Source organism: Aplidium turbinatum, chromosome 8 (assembly GCF_918807975.1).
Source record: "Aplidium turbinatum chromosome 8, kaAplTurb1.1, whole genome shotgun sequence".
Taxonomy (NCBI): Eukaryota; Metazoa; Chordata; class Ascidiacea; order Aplousobranchia; family Polyclinidae; genus Aplidium; species Aplidium turbinatum.
Genome location: NC_137479.1, coordinates 19,622,421 through 19,636,139, shown reverse-complemented (window position 1 = coordinate 19,636,139; position 13,719 = coordinate 19,622,421). Strand labels below are relative to the sequence as shown.

At 38.3% G+C, this 13,719-nt stretch overlaps 1 protein-coding gene across 1 annotated transcript; it reads left to right on the top strand.

The window, feature by feature from the left end:
• The first annotated feature begins 5,163 nt into the window (after positions 1–5,163).
• On the top strand, positions 5,164–11,866 carry LOC145775959 (universal stress protein YxiE-like). The gene is made up of 4 exons (XM_082587368.1): positions 5,164–5,366; positions 6,157–6,249; positions 10,171–10,280; positions 10,984–11,866. Exons 1-4 carry the CDS (start codon positions 5,312–5,314, stop codon positions 11,179–11,181), a joined length of 456 nt encoding a protein of 151 aa, XP_082443494.1. The 5' UTR covers positions 5,164–5,311; the 3' UTR covers positions 11,182–11,866.
• The last annotated feature ends 1,853 nt before the right edge of the window (positions 11,867–13,719 follow it).

Genomic DNA, 13,719 nt, shown 5'->3' with positions numbered 1-13,719 from the left:
TCTCTGACACAGAACGACAACAAACAACAAACTCGACGGAAGCGTTAATTTTTGATTTAGTACAATTGCCCAAAATAGCCTTCCCATTGGTCGTCATCAACAGGGCCGTGTTAACTGCCCCCCGTACCCCCGGCCGGAGAGGGGCCCACGCCTGTTAGGGGCCCCATTGATTTTAGTATGTTTAGTGTTTCTTTGGCTGTTTAAAACATTAAAAAATACTACAGAAGATCCATAATCAATAGCTAATTAAATCATGCAAGACCGTATTTAGCCTATACTGCTTTCCAACCCCCGACTGAGGCCTACATTGAAGTAGGGTTCGACCCACTCATATTTAGTTTGTGCAGCGTTTTTCGGCTTGTAATTTTACGCTTTTTTTTCACTTTTGCAAATATTTTTCGTTTGTTTCGCTCGCTCAAACCACATTTCGTTCATCTCGACGGCTTTGGGCAAGCGTAGCTGGGAGTTAAAGGAGTGAAACTATGTTTGTGTTAAAAAACTAACAAAATGATGCAATATTTCGAAGTAAACACTGCTCACTCAAATAGCCTAGTTAATTAATAATAATTAAATTGATAAATGTCAATTTGAATCGAGATAAGTTCATCATCATCATCAACCAATTTTCATTATACAGGCCACGAATTAATCCTCATGTCGAGGGTGTGGCCTGTCTCTCTGTCGAAAACAAAGTCTTTCCCTCCACACCTCGCGATTTATTGGGTTAGCAGAGTCCATGTTCAGGTCTACAAGGTCAGGTTATGAAGTATAAATGTTCAGGGCTACAAGGTCAGGTTATAAAGTGTAAATGTTGTATGTAAAGGTGGGCACACCTCAGGTAAAATTGTCGAAGTTCTAACTTGTCGAAAGGCTACAACACATTAAGCTATACAAACTTACAAGAAATAAATAATTGAAATCTTTCTGTGGTTGTGAAGATCAAAATTTGAAATGGTAGGCTAACTTAAATTTTAAACAAAACTTCTACCAGGGATATCTATAACTACGGGATTGGAAACTCTATTCAGTGCTATACATCAGTAGGGTCATCACATTACTACGACTACAAAAAGATTAACAAAATAAAATGCAGACTAAGAGATATACAAAATTCGATTTTACAATAATAATACAAAATGTACACTCATATTAAAACTTAATTGATTATAAAAGTACATTTACGCTGCTAGAAAAAAAACAATGAATCCAAAAAATGAATGAATGCAACGAGTCCAAAAACCGCCTACTGTTGTTCTTTAGCATTTTGCGTACTGCAAATAGGATCAGAAGTAAATGAGGAGTGTTCAGCAATCAGTGAAATATGCTGTTATATCATCAACTTGTTCACAGACCAACCCAGTACGAAACCAACCCGTTTATGATGTCATCAGAACTCAAACCAATAGTCATTCTGGAAATTTTTTAAGCAGCAAACAAAATACAACATGACTACACTAATGGAATACAAACAAATAAACAAACCAGGCAAGCGTAGACCTTACAATTTACAGCAGGTGAATTGATTGTTACACTTTTGATTGTTCGTTTAGCCTATTACTTGCTGCCCTTTGAGGTCAATTTATGTGATTATTTATCACAGCAGCGCACATAGAAAAGTGACCCTACTGGTGTATAAAATGGTTTTCAGTTCCATAGAGTTTCCAATCCCGTAGTTATAGATATCCCTGACTTCTACCCCAATTCAGTTTTAATGTTGATGAATTTGGTTACATAGGCTACAAAGTGTGCATCATGATAAAAAAAAAATATTGCTTCTAAAAAATGAATAAAAAGTGACCAAAAGAAGATTAGATTTGTCAAAATTTTCTGGGGGGCAAGCAAGGCCACAGAGTGAAATCAGAATTGGTCGAAAAACAATACGAAAAATGGGCCCCTAAAAAACAATTTCCAACAAAGATAAAAGCAACAAATTTGCATCATATGCGTTGCATCATATTTTTTCTGCTGAACTTGGCCTACTTTCTTCAGTGTGAACCTGATTTTTTTTTGAAGTTTAGAGTTTTACAGCGTTTTACAGCTTTGCCTATCAATAGCCTACCTACCTAAAATGAGCCCAATTTTTTTTAGCAAAAATAAAAGCAACCAATTTGTAGGCTATCATGCGTGGCATGGTAAGCTGAACTTGGTCTACTTTCCTCAGCGTGAAATTGAATGTCTTTGAAGTTTAGATTTTAACAATATATTAATACAAAAAAAAAATCTTTTAATATGAAAATCAACAAAAATCACTCGACTACACTTGCAGCAAAATTGCTAAGGTTGTTCACTATTTTGTCTAGAAAATATTGTAGTTTGCAGCTTTCATACGCATTTCATACCCTGGTCGTCACATATACTGTCATGCATTAACATCTACGCATAGGCTACTGCTCCATAGCCGTCACTGATTTTGGTGACTGGCCAATCCTTGACCAGGTGATCGACGTCCTGAATGATGAATTCGCAGTGTGGGCATCCAAGACTGCTGAATGTACCCTTCTTATAGGCTATGTTGTCTTTAGGCAGTGCAGGCGTGTTTGCTGACGATCCTGTTATCCACTTTTGTCTGTTTGTTGAGTGGAATCTTGGAAGAGCCGTTGTTGGGTCGGTGATGACGTCTCCTCTTCTTGACAAGTCTGCGTACCAGTAGCCTTTTATTCCAATCATGATGCAAATCGAACTTATATTGTAGCTGGTAATTTTAGTAGGCCTATAAGTGGAGAAAAATTTATAAGCACACAATACAGGCAATGAAAATAGCTCAACAAAGCATTCAATCCATTCCGGACCTTTTGCAATGCAAAATTGCGGGTCACAGCGTCAAGTAAGCTAATAAAGATTTTGCAACATCTGATTTAACTGCACATCAGGCATATGCCGTTCAATCGGTTTTGAGCGTGGCCACGGTTTATATGGTGAATCGTAAACAATTCTTTACAAATTTCTGTGCCCTAAAATTAGGTTTTAAATCTTTATCCTTGGGCTGACAAAGCCTTGAATAGGTTATTCCTTGTAGTTTCAAAACACTTGTAGAGGCATTTGACGCAGAGCCGATTTTAGATGTTGACAGAGTGAAGTTTCCCATTTATTGAAATGCTGTTAGGCCTACAGGGGAATTATTCCATCCATTGGGTGCCACTGAATTGAGAGCAGTCCTCAAAATGCGTTGCTCAAGCGCACATTCAAGAGAGTCGGACTAGCGCCGCTTGATCTTAAAACTTCTTCGTTCACGAAGTCACATGCGCTAACCAACTGAGCTATCAGGGCGGACATCTATCCACTGAATATCTTGCTATCCATTAAACAGTTCTTTATCGCTGTATGAATAGGTTAGTCGAGTGAATATTGTTTAAAACAATAATCCACAAAATGCAAAGAAGCAAAGATTTGAAACTGTGCAAGTATAGGCTGTTTGAATGATACAGCTTTCTTTAGAATTTCCTATCTGGCCGGGTTACAATTGAAAATGCCACAAGCAGCTTAGCCTACAGTCGATCAATCTCCAGAAATGCTAACTTATTAGGCTACATCTGGACAACACTACGAACCCCAAACAGATTTAGCCTAAGCAATGATATCCATATCCATAAGCAGACAATAGGCAAAAAGGGTTTAGGCCTAGGCCTAGCCTACTTCCCTTAAAGTGAATCTTGCTTGAACATTTTTAATCTTTCCAGAAATGTTGGATCAATATGCCTGGCCAAGTTCTTGAAGTCAAGGTTCAGTTGGTCAAGCAAAAATAGTAGCTACACGCTTAGCCAAACGCAGCAGCACCAGTTTTCAAGTTTAACAAATAGAAACCCTTTAATGATGCAGAAATCAGTAGGCTTAACAGCATCAAATTTTACGTCTTGAAACAGTTTAACATCGCCTACCTTAATACGAGAATGATTTGTTCTTGATGAGAAACATTTGAAGTACGGTACGGTAAGTTATAGCATCTACCATGATCAAAAAATGCTTCAAACTGCCTATTTCGTTCAAAAAATTGTTTATTTGTGAAGTTGGTAGAACACTATTATTTTAGTAGCAAAAAATGGGCTCCCTCAAACGTGAAAAAACGAAAAACGACTCGTTTTTCCTTACAATGCTATACTAGGAGGAAAATTTTCCCTACTCCCCCCTTCTCGGAGCCCCTGCTGATAGGTATAGGACCTTGTTTGCAGTAGGCCTACAAACCCCATTTTTGCATGGGTAGCCTACCAATATCGGAACATTTTTTGATGTATCTCCTAAACGAGGTACGTTTTAGACAGTCGCTTGAGAAGTGGTTGCATATTTTTCTTTGACTCACACCATTCCTCAACATCATTAACCCCCTTCATTCTCCTGCTGAGACACAATTAAGCGATTGGTTTTCTTGGTAGCCTATAAATACTTACCAAAGTTATCGCAATCTGTGGCATAAAAACATTGTTAAGAAGTGTATTATTGATTTATTGTTATTGATCGCTGCTGATGTAAAGCCGCGATTTACTTACCGTACTTTGGATACTTGATGATACTTCAATCTTGCAAAAATAAATCATCGTATTAATTAGTCAATTATTATCATAATACCCCATGAAGGCAAGTTGGCCATGGTGACCAACGTACCCACCTACGAAATGGGCCAATCTCCCTGCATAGCAACCATATTTTAAAACTGAAATTTATGTCAAACTATCGAGCTTCTAACAACGGTTTCACCTTCAAAGTGAGCCTTAATCACTACCCTAGTGCTGCACTCACTAAATAATAACCTTTCTTAGGCTGGCTAGTAAGAAAAAATTCAGTCGACATCTAAAAAATTCTAAAATCCAAAACTTTTGAAAATTATAATTTTCATACAAAAATCGTGCTCACATGTTTATACTGCTTGCTAGAGCCTCCCAACCTGATGATAAGGTAGTTTCAACAGCATTTTCTCAGTAGGCTATGCGTAATTTTTTTTCTTTGTGCCCTACTGATGATCATAATTCATAGATGATTACCGGTAGGCCTGTACATCATCTGAATGATTAATTTTTAAGCTTGGGATTTTCAGCATTATTTAGATATGAACCAACCACGCTTGGTTGATTGTTGACATATTTGGCTTGTTCCGATGGGGAAATTGTGCTTTCAAAAATATGAACAACTTGGCAACTTTGATTTTATCGTTCCACTTCATCGCTTGGCGGATATCTTCAACTGATTGGACCTGCTCCAGTATAAATACGTGCAACGTGTTAAGTGCTGCATTGCATTATTAGTACAAGCTTATTTTGTGTGGATCCGCAGTTACTTTTTAACAGTTGAATTCTTATTTTTTTGCTTGAAAGCCGTTACGATGAAGGTTTTGATTGCCGTCGATACAAGCGAGTGTGCCGAAAAAGCGTTTAACTGTAAGTTTGAGTGTTACCGTATGCTGTGCCAATTATTCAATCAATCAATCAAGTTTATTTCGGCATAGCTCCACATTCATTTTCAATGTACACATCAGGAGATATAACAAATAGCTTTTTTTATATGGAAACTACACCATGGAGGCACCGAAAAAACCATGCGGTTATCTAAGTCAAGGTGCCCCCACATGGTATGTTTTACTGGATACAATATATAATTGGATTAATAGTACAGAAAAAACAAACAAACACAAAGAAAAACTACAACAACAAAAAAGGAAAAAAAAAATAGTTATCAACAACAGTAGCCTAAAGCAACAATAAGTCAACTAAATTAGACTAATATTACAGCAATTGTAGTTTAATATACCAACATGTAATCCTGAAGAAAATGCTTTTCTTTCTAGAAGAGTCTAGGCTATATCATATGCATTACCAATTATGCATGCTTGACACTTTAAACTGAACTGACAAAAGTGAGTGACAATGTCAACAAGTTGCATTGAAGCATACTGCTATTTCTTAAAGCAAAGCTTAAAAACTAAGCCTACTGTCTGCAATATTTAGATTTTATCTTGTAAAGTATCTTAACTTAAGACTGTGATGTTTTGTCTTTCATGTGATGAAAGTGATTTCTTAATTTGAGTGTAATAGTGTTATTAACTCAATGTTTTTAAGCCCACAAGAACTTATTGAAATATTCTTAAAAACCTACAGAACATTAGGCTAGGTGGGAGAGCATTTTGCCTATAATTTGCCATCACATAATAATTTAGCAACTTAATTTCAGGGTATTTCTCTAATTGCCATAAAAGTGACAATGAGGTTTTTGTTGTTCATGAAGTGGAGCAACCAAAAATGCCAACATCTAGCTACACAATGGGTAGGTACTACTATAAAACAGATTTCTGTGATAGTTTAATAAAAGTTTATCTATTCTGCCAGGCAAAAAAATATCATTTTAAAGTGTTTTTTAGCATACCACTACCAGTAGCGGCATACCACTACCAGTAGCGGCATACCACTACCAGTAGCGGCATACCACTACCAGTAGTGGTTATCGGCAGCAGTGGCTGAGTGGTTAATGCGTTGGGCTCGCAGTCGAGAGCCTGCATGTTCGACTCCAGCCACCGGCACTTGCTGTTGTTTCTCTGGCCAAGAAACTTTACGATAATTGCCTCTACCCAGTGGTCGATTTCAAGTAATAGGTAGTACCAAATTTAAGTCATAAGTAAAGTAGACAACTGGAAACAGACATTGTCATCGACTGCAACGTGGGTCAGGTGGGATGCAACCTAGTTCGTACCTTGAACAGTTCGGACTCTCAGTTCATACCCTGAAAAGATCGAGAGAAAAAATTAAAAAAAGCCGAAGTCGCTGATCGCAGTTTAATAGCACAAAGCCGAAGTCGCTGATCGGAGTTTCTGCAAACAAACTCGAGGGTTAGGGTTAGCGGAAACTGCGAAAAAATATTTGCGGAAACTGCGATCAGCGCAGGTTAGGGTTAGAGAGCATAGATTACTCGATGGTTAGAGTTAGGGTAAGCCGGAACTGCGATTAGCAAAAACTGCGGAAAAATGTTTGCGTAAACTGCAATCAGCGAGGGTTAGGGTTAGAGCATAGATTGTTCTATAGTTAGGGTTAGGATAAAGGTTAGCGGAAACTGCGGAAAAATGTTTTAAAAGGAAACTGCGATCAGCGAGGGTTAGAGCATCGATTACTCTATGGTTAGGGTAAAGGTTAGCGGAAACTGCGGAAGAATGTTTAAGGAAACTGCGATCAGTTAGGGTTAGAGCATAGATTAGTCTATGGTTAGAGACTAGAGTTAGGGTAAAGGTTAGCGGAAACTGCGGAAGAATGTGTGCAGAATCTGCGATCAGCGAAGGTTAGGGTTAGAGCATAGTCTATAGATTAGTCTATGGTTAGAGTTAGGGTTAACGGAAACTGCAATCCGCAGCTTCGGCTTTATGCTATCTTTCTCTCGATCTTTTCAGGGGGAAAATTTTAAAATGTTTGCGGAAACTGCGGTCAGCGACTTCCGCTTTTTTTTATTTTTTTCTCGATCTTTTCAGGGTACGAACTGAGGGTCCGAACTGTTCAGGGTACGAACTAGGTTGCATCCGGTCAGGTGTACGTCGGAAGGCGTACACCGATGCATAGCGCCATAGGCGCCGACTCCGGGGAGGCGGAGGGGCGGCGCCCCTCCGTGAATTTAGCTCGGGGTGGCTGCCCCCCCGTAAATTATTAAAAAATAATCCTAAATCAAATGTTTCTAAGTTCAGATTTGCGTTAGTTTGACCTTCATTGCGGATCGATCTCAATTAAAAGATCTACTTGTTGCAACAAGAGCGCTGCTCCTCAGATAACAAAAGAAACAGAAGTACGGTAGCTGATAAACGCCAGCATGGTGCCGTTGAAGCAAACAATGATTGAAAAACGTTTTTCTTGATTTCTTCCGCTTTTTTTTGTCTTGGAGTGTCAATAACGAGGTGCAGTTTGCTCAGTTTAGTATCAACCCGTATTAAGAGCTAAAGTTCAAAGTGACCAGCATATAATTCGAAGTAGCCTCTTCTTCTTCAACAGATTGATCATGTTTGATCAGCTGTGATCTCCCTTATGAACTGCCTCCATTTTGTTCTGTCTTTTGTTTTTATTAGTGCTTCCGGCATGCTTTTTATTCCTGTAATTTGCTTGATATTGTCAAAATATTTCATTTTTTGTCGTCCTTTTGTTCGTTTGCCTTGCACCATCCCAGTTAACATTGAATTTTCCAACGAGTTGCTTCTTGCAATGTGTCCGAAATATCTCAATTTTCTAAGGTTAATGTTGTTTATCAGACTCCATTTATCGTTTATTTGTTGGGAAACAAATTCATTTGTTTTTCTTTCCATCCAGCTGATACGTAATAGCCTCCTGTGACACCACATTTCAAAACTTTTTAACTTTTTAATGTCACGTTTTTTGCATGTCCAAATTTCACATCCATATGTGGCAATTGGGAAAACGAGAGTTCGCAGCAATCTTAATTTTGTGTTTTTACCAATTGATCTCTGTTTCCACACCACACAAGTAGCCTACAGGCCTCGAAATTCGTTTTTGTTGACGGCGGACAAACGTGTCCGGTCTGAGCAGTTATCTCAGCGGACAAATTCAGTCTCATGGCGGACACACCAGTTTTAGCCGTCGATCGTCATGCTTAATCACTTTATCTTGATAATAATTTTTCGCCATTTCAGAACTCTAACTACGGTTTTAGAAGGCTTTTTAAAAAATCAGTAAAGTCACTCTGAAAGGCTTTCATCAAACCAACGACTTGCGCTTGAAGAGTCAAAGCGCCGTGTAGCTGGTCAATACGTCACGTAACTGATTAACTTCCACCGAACGAGGTCGTGTTGCTTATTGCGTCACAATGCTCTGGGCAGGAGTCGGAAAATTTCTACGCTACTACACCAACGCTACTATTTTCTGCTGTGCAAAGTTTTACAGGCTTTTTTCTTTAAGTTTATTTTTGCGTGTCATGTGAGCGAAAGTGAATTTTCCTTGGGTCTTTTCTTTTTTACTGTAATACCAAAACTTAATAAGTTTTGTTGCATCTTGCTGTAATAGCCTACTCGTATAGTCTAATTTAGCAACCAACCTTGCCGTATCATTATTACTTGGAGATCAAAGCCAGACATTGTGACGTAAAACGTGAACTAAATTGCGCGTGATTAGTGTAGAAGTACCTGTACTCCTATCGATTCTTAGCGAAGAATTTACCTTTGTTACGCTGATTCAATGTCATCAATCGTTGAAGCAACGTAAGAATCCAAAGTTTTCCTCCTTGAATGGAAGCTAAGGGATACAGTATTCACATTTTCTAGATGCGCGCTAGAATGCGCTGGAAAATATATTATCGCAACAATTGTTCGTGCTATGCAATGACGATTTGTATCGCTAGTTCCTGTGCTATTTCTCGGCGGACAAATATGACCGATCTAGATGTTACTTCCCGCGGACATCACATGCTGGGACGGCGGACATGTCCGCCGTGAATTTCGAGGCCTGAGCCTACATTATAAAGCTTGGCGATATACAATGGCAGATAGACGCTAACAAACATCAATGCTGACAAACAAACATCAGGATTTTGAATGTAAGCAATGGTCGGCTAGAAAGTTTGGCCCCCCCGGCAATTTTCAAAACCCGGCGCCTATGCATAGCGCTCAAGTCCGCTTTCCCGCAATGCAGGATAAAGATAGAAAAAACAAAAGTAGTTGTGTTTAAAAACTAAAAATTATCCCCATGACTATTTTATTTGAAATTAAGTTTTGGTGGTGGTGCCTTTGCTTTGTATGTATATATATATATACAGTAAATTTTACCAATTCTATTATAATGTTATGCTTGAAGGAGTTGACAGATTTATACCTATTGGTACCATACAGTATATATTTCTTGTTTAGAGCATCTGCAGTTTTTGTTCGAACATCTTCACAAACCTAACATTTGAAAATGAAACTGTACTAAAAGTGTCATAATTTTTTGGTGTAAGGTTGAAGCTGATACAATAACACTAGCACTGGTTTGTTAGTATAGTTAGTTGAACTTTTTTCTTTTACATTTTTGTTTTGGTAAACTTTCATTGTGTCTGCTTAATCAACCATCTTATGTTCTATATTAGCAGGAATTTTTAACTTTATAGTCTTCACAAAGATTGAACAGTTTGTATCTAGATTTGTATTAATGTCATTTTAATGCAAGTACGGTATTACAAAGTTTTTGTTTATTGCTTAAACTGAATACACTTTTTTTGGAATTTTAGGTGGTTCTTTTTTTCCTGCTGAAGAAATAAAAGCAATCATGGCAGAGCACCATAAGAAGTGTCATGAACTCAAGCACAAGTTCACTGACAAATGCTCTGGACTGAAAGATGTATGTTCATCTGTTGAATTTTAGTTGCAACAGCAACACTAGTCATAAACAATGGAAATTGAAAGGGCTTTCCTTAAAAAATTATTGCCAGCTTTTCAGAAATATTCCTAAAAGAAAAACATTTAACCTTGTTTTTCTTAAACTGCCCACAAAAATTAGTTTAACCTTTGAATGTGGTCTTGAATATGACTATTGACTAGTTGAACAATGGCCATTGTATTGGTAATGCCTACCCATCTTTAGGTTTAAAGTTGTAGGTCTAGTACTGTTTCTCAAAGTTTTTTACAATGACAGGGATTTGGATATGGAAATTTTAGGAAATTTGGAATTCGGAGAAATTATCCTCAGTTACCCAAACATTAGAAAAGCCCATTTTACCATAAATCCCATTATCCCAATACCCCGTTTGTTGATCAGCCATTGTGTCATGTGGCATAGTAGCGTATCACAATTTTACAGTTGTTGGGCTGCTTGCTCATCATAAATGAACAGAAAAATGTACCAAAGAACATATTCATGTTTGGTTCACAAACTTATTACTGCAGAAGTATTCAGAACTCAGACAGCAAATCAACCATTTTTTACAATGATTCAACGTCTGCAGACATTAAGATAATATACAAGTCATAAAATTTAATGCAATTATTATATATTGATTCATGTAGTCTCCACAGCATTTATTTGATATTATCATTCATTGCAGTTGAACTTCAAGGTGATAGTTGAAGCTACTGAACACAAGCCAGGTCATGGCATCGTCAAGCAAGCTGAAAATCTTGGTGTGGACATGATAGTGATGGGCACCTGCGGTCACGGCGTCTTGAGACGCACCGTGCTCGGATCTGTGAGCGATTATGTTCTCCATCATTCCAAAATACCTGTGATGGTATGTCACAAGTAAAATAGAGAACATGTATGTGAAAGAACTTCGAGTTGTGGCAGACTTTTCAGAAAGATTTCTTGTGTGTTTCCCCGAATGTAAGCATTTACCTTTGTCTGTATGAAAGGCCTGTCATGAGATATTGCTACTAGTATGAACGAATGACAATTATATCTTGTTGAATAGATTTCACGATGACTTACAATTTTTTTGATTTAATTGCTCTCCACCATGTTTGACGAAGGAGCTTTATTTTCTGAAAGTGCTAGTGTTGCATTGTTTTTGTGATGTTGTGGTGCTTTGAATCGACATTAATGTAGAAAGGGGCTCATTTTTTCGCCATGATTCACTCGGAAGTCGCTTTCATGAACCATATTCCACATTCTGACAGAAGTTTCCGTTTCTGCATGGTTTTCGCGTCGCCCTACGCCAGCGACTGAAACAATGTGAAGACTGGGTATGTCCCAACACTTGTCGATATACGCTAAACTTTTATAAACGATGAAATTTGATATCTGGCCATTGGTGTTACTGTAGCATTGTATGGCATGTGCTGTGTGTGCTGTTCAATCAATATGTTTGATATTATCTCGTGCGTTAAAATGTTTACTATTTCAACCGCAACTTGTGCTCGTTTGAAGTTATAATTGGTATGGCGTCATAAGTGCTGTAGCTGTGGTGTTCAATAAACTTCTTTTGAGGCAGATTTCTAAAAAGATTTTCCCGAACGAATCGGAAAACAGCCGCAATCGCGGTAAATGGGTCACTGCATAAGTTAGCAGACACCAGTTATCGCTCAAACGTTTGGGGACATTGCAGCAATTTATAAGGTTTGCTGGTAAGATGTGGTCACAAGGAATATGGCCAGATGTAAGTTGCGTAACTTGCGTTGATTTTACGTTATGAATACAAAAGTTAAACGATCCAGCACTTTGATGCATTGCATTGACTTATCCTTAGTAACTTATTTACCCTCCGTCAGCTTAAATACAGCAGCCAAAGAAAACAATAGGTCGTGCTATCGATTGTTAAACAGGATGGCTAATATCGCGCGTACGCTTGTGTTGGTTCGATGTTTCATGATGTCAAAACATCGCCCGGAGAATCGCGTAACTCAAGAACAGATTGTAAACAAGAGAGCAACGTGTCAGCACGTGATGCCAGGAAAATTAGCTTCAGTCGAGAAAAACAACTCAGTAAGTTTGTCCATTGTCTTTGCATTTTGACGTAAAATTGACGATTCCATCAACTGAGTGAACCTGCAACAGTTTAGTAAAATGCAAAGAATTATTTACTGTCTCAAGATTAAAAATTCTGCAATTTAGATTATGTCATCTACAGACGTTGAATCATGAGTTTACTTCACAATGTAGATATTAACGACCTGTTTTGGCCTGATGCTGCGAAAAAATTGCCTAATTTTAAACAAAACTGCATTAAAAGAGCGAGTTTTGCCAATACCAAACATCTCAGCCAGGAATTAGCAACAAGAAAACATAGAGACATAGCTTTATTTCCGAAAAATGCCGAAGAAAACATGATCTTATCTTTTTGCTATGCCACTGGACAGCACCATTTTACAGGAATATTCATACCCACATTTTTGTTGAAAATGCTCTTAGAATGCACCAAATTCAAAGTAATTTTTCAAAATTTTCTTGGGGAGACCCCCCGCCCCTGAGTCGTCAATCCCCCCTTTGAAGATTCCTGGCTACGCTACTGGTAGGGATGGTAAGTATTCCACTGTCCCTAGTTACGACCTCAACATTCAACAAACTTGTATGGCACTGCGAAAGCGACGTTGCCAACATAATTGCCATAATATCTGCCACGTCAGAGCTCTTACAGTCGCCGTCTTTTGTGTTTTCTTGAAGCGAAACATGACATAAAAATCTTTGCAATCCTTTTCTTGTAACTGCCCCGATTTACTCTCAGCGCCCCCCAATCGCCCACTTTATAGCCAGCGCCCCCTTCATGGTCGCAAACGCCCCCAGGAGGGCGCTGGCGCCCACTTTGGGAACCACTGGCTTAATGCGTTGTAGCCTTTCAGCAGAACTTCAAAAATTTTACCTGAGGTGACCCACTTTCACAGACAACATTTTCACTTCATAACCTATTTCGATTCATAGCCTTGTATGATTTAATTAGCTATTGATTAGTTACTTTAGATATTAATTAGCTATAGAAGCTATTAATTAGCAAATGATTTAATTAGCTATTGAGCTTCTGGAGTATTTTTTAAACAGTCAAGAACATTTAAACAGATTAAAATGAGTGGGCCCTTGATCAGCCGTGGGTCCCCCTGGCCTGGGGGCACGAAGTGCTTTTAATACGGCCCTGGTTACAAATATGGTAGCCTACCGCATTAAAACGTGTCGGCAATCAACACTTAAGAGTGATTGATGAAGATCGATTTAAAGTTTTTCAAACCAGCCATGCTATCAGTCACGTAGGCTTTCTTCAAGCAAAACTGGTTATGCCAGCGAATTCACTCAGTATGAACAGTCACGTAAACAAATTTTATTGATCGCCAGTGTCCTTTTCAATATTGCACACGGC

Coding starts and splice junctions, on each gene's coding strand:
- LOC145775959 (XM_082587368.1), top strand. CDS start 5,312: ATGAAGGTTTTGATTGCCGTCGATACAAGCGAGTGTGCCGAAAAAGCG. Junction 5,367..6,156: donor TGCCGAAAAAGCGTTTAACT/GTAAGTTTGAGT, acceptor ACTTAATTTCAG/GGTATTTCTCTAATTGCCAT. Junction 10,281..10,983: donor AATGCTCTGGACTGAAAGAT/GTATGTTCATCT, acceptor CATTCATTGCAG/TTGAACTTCAAGGTGATAGT.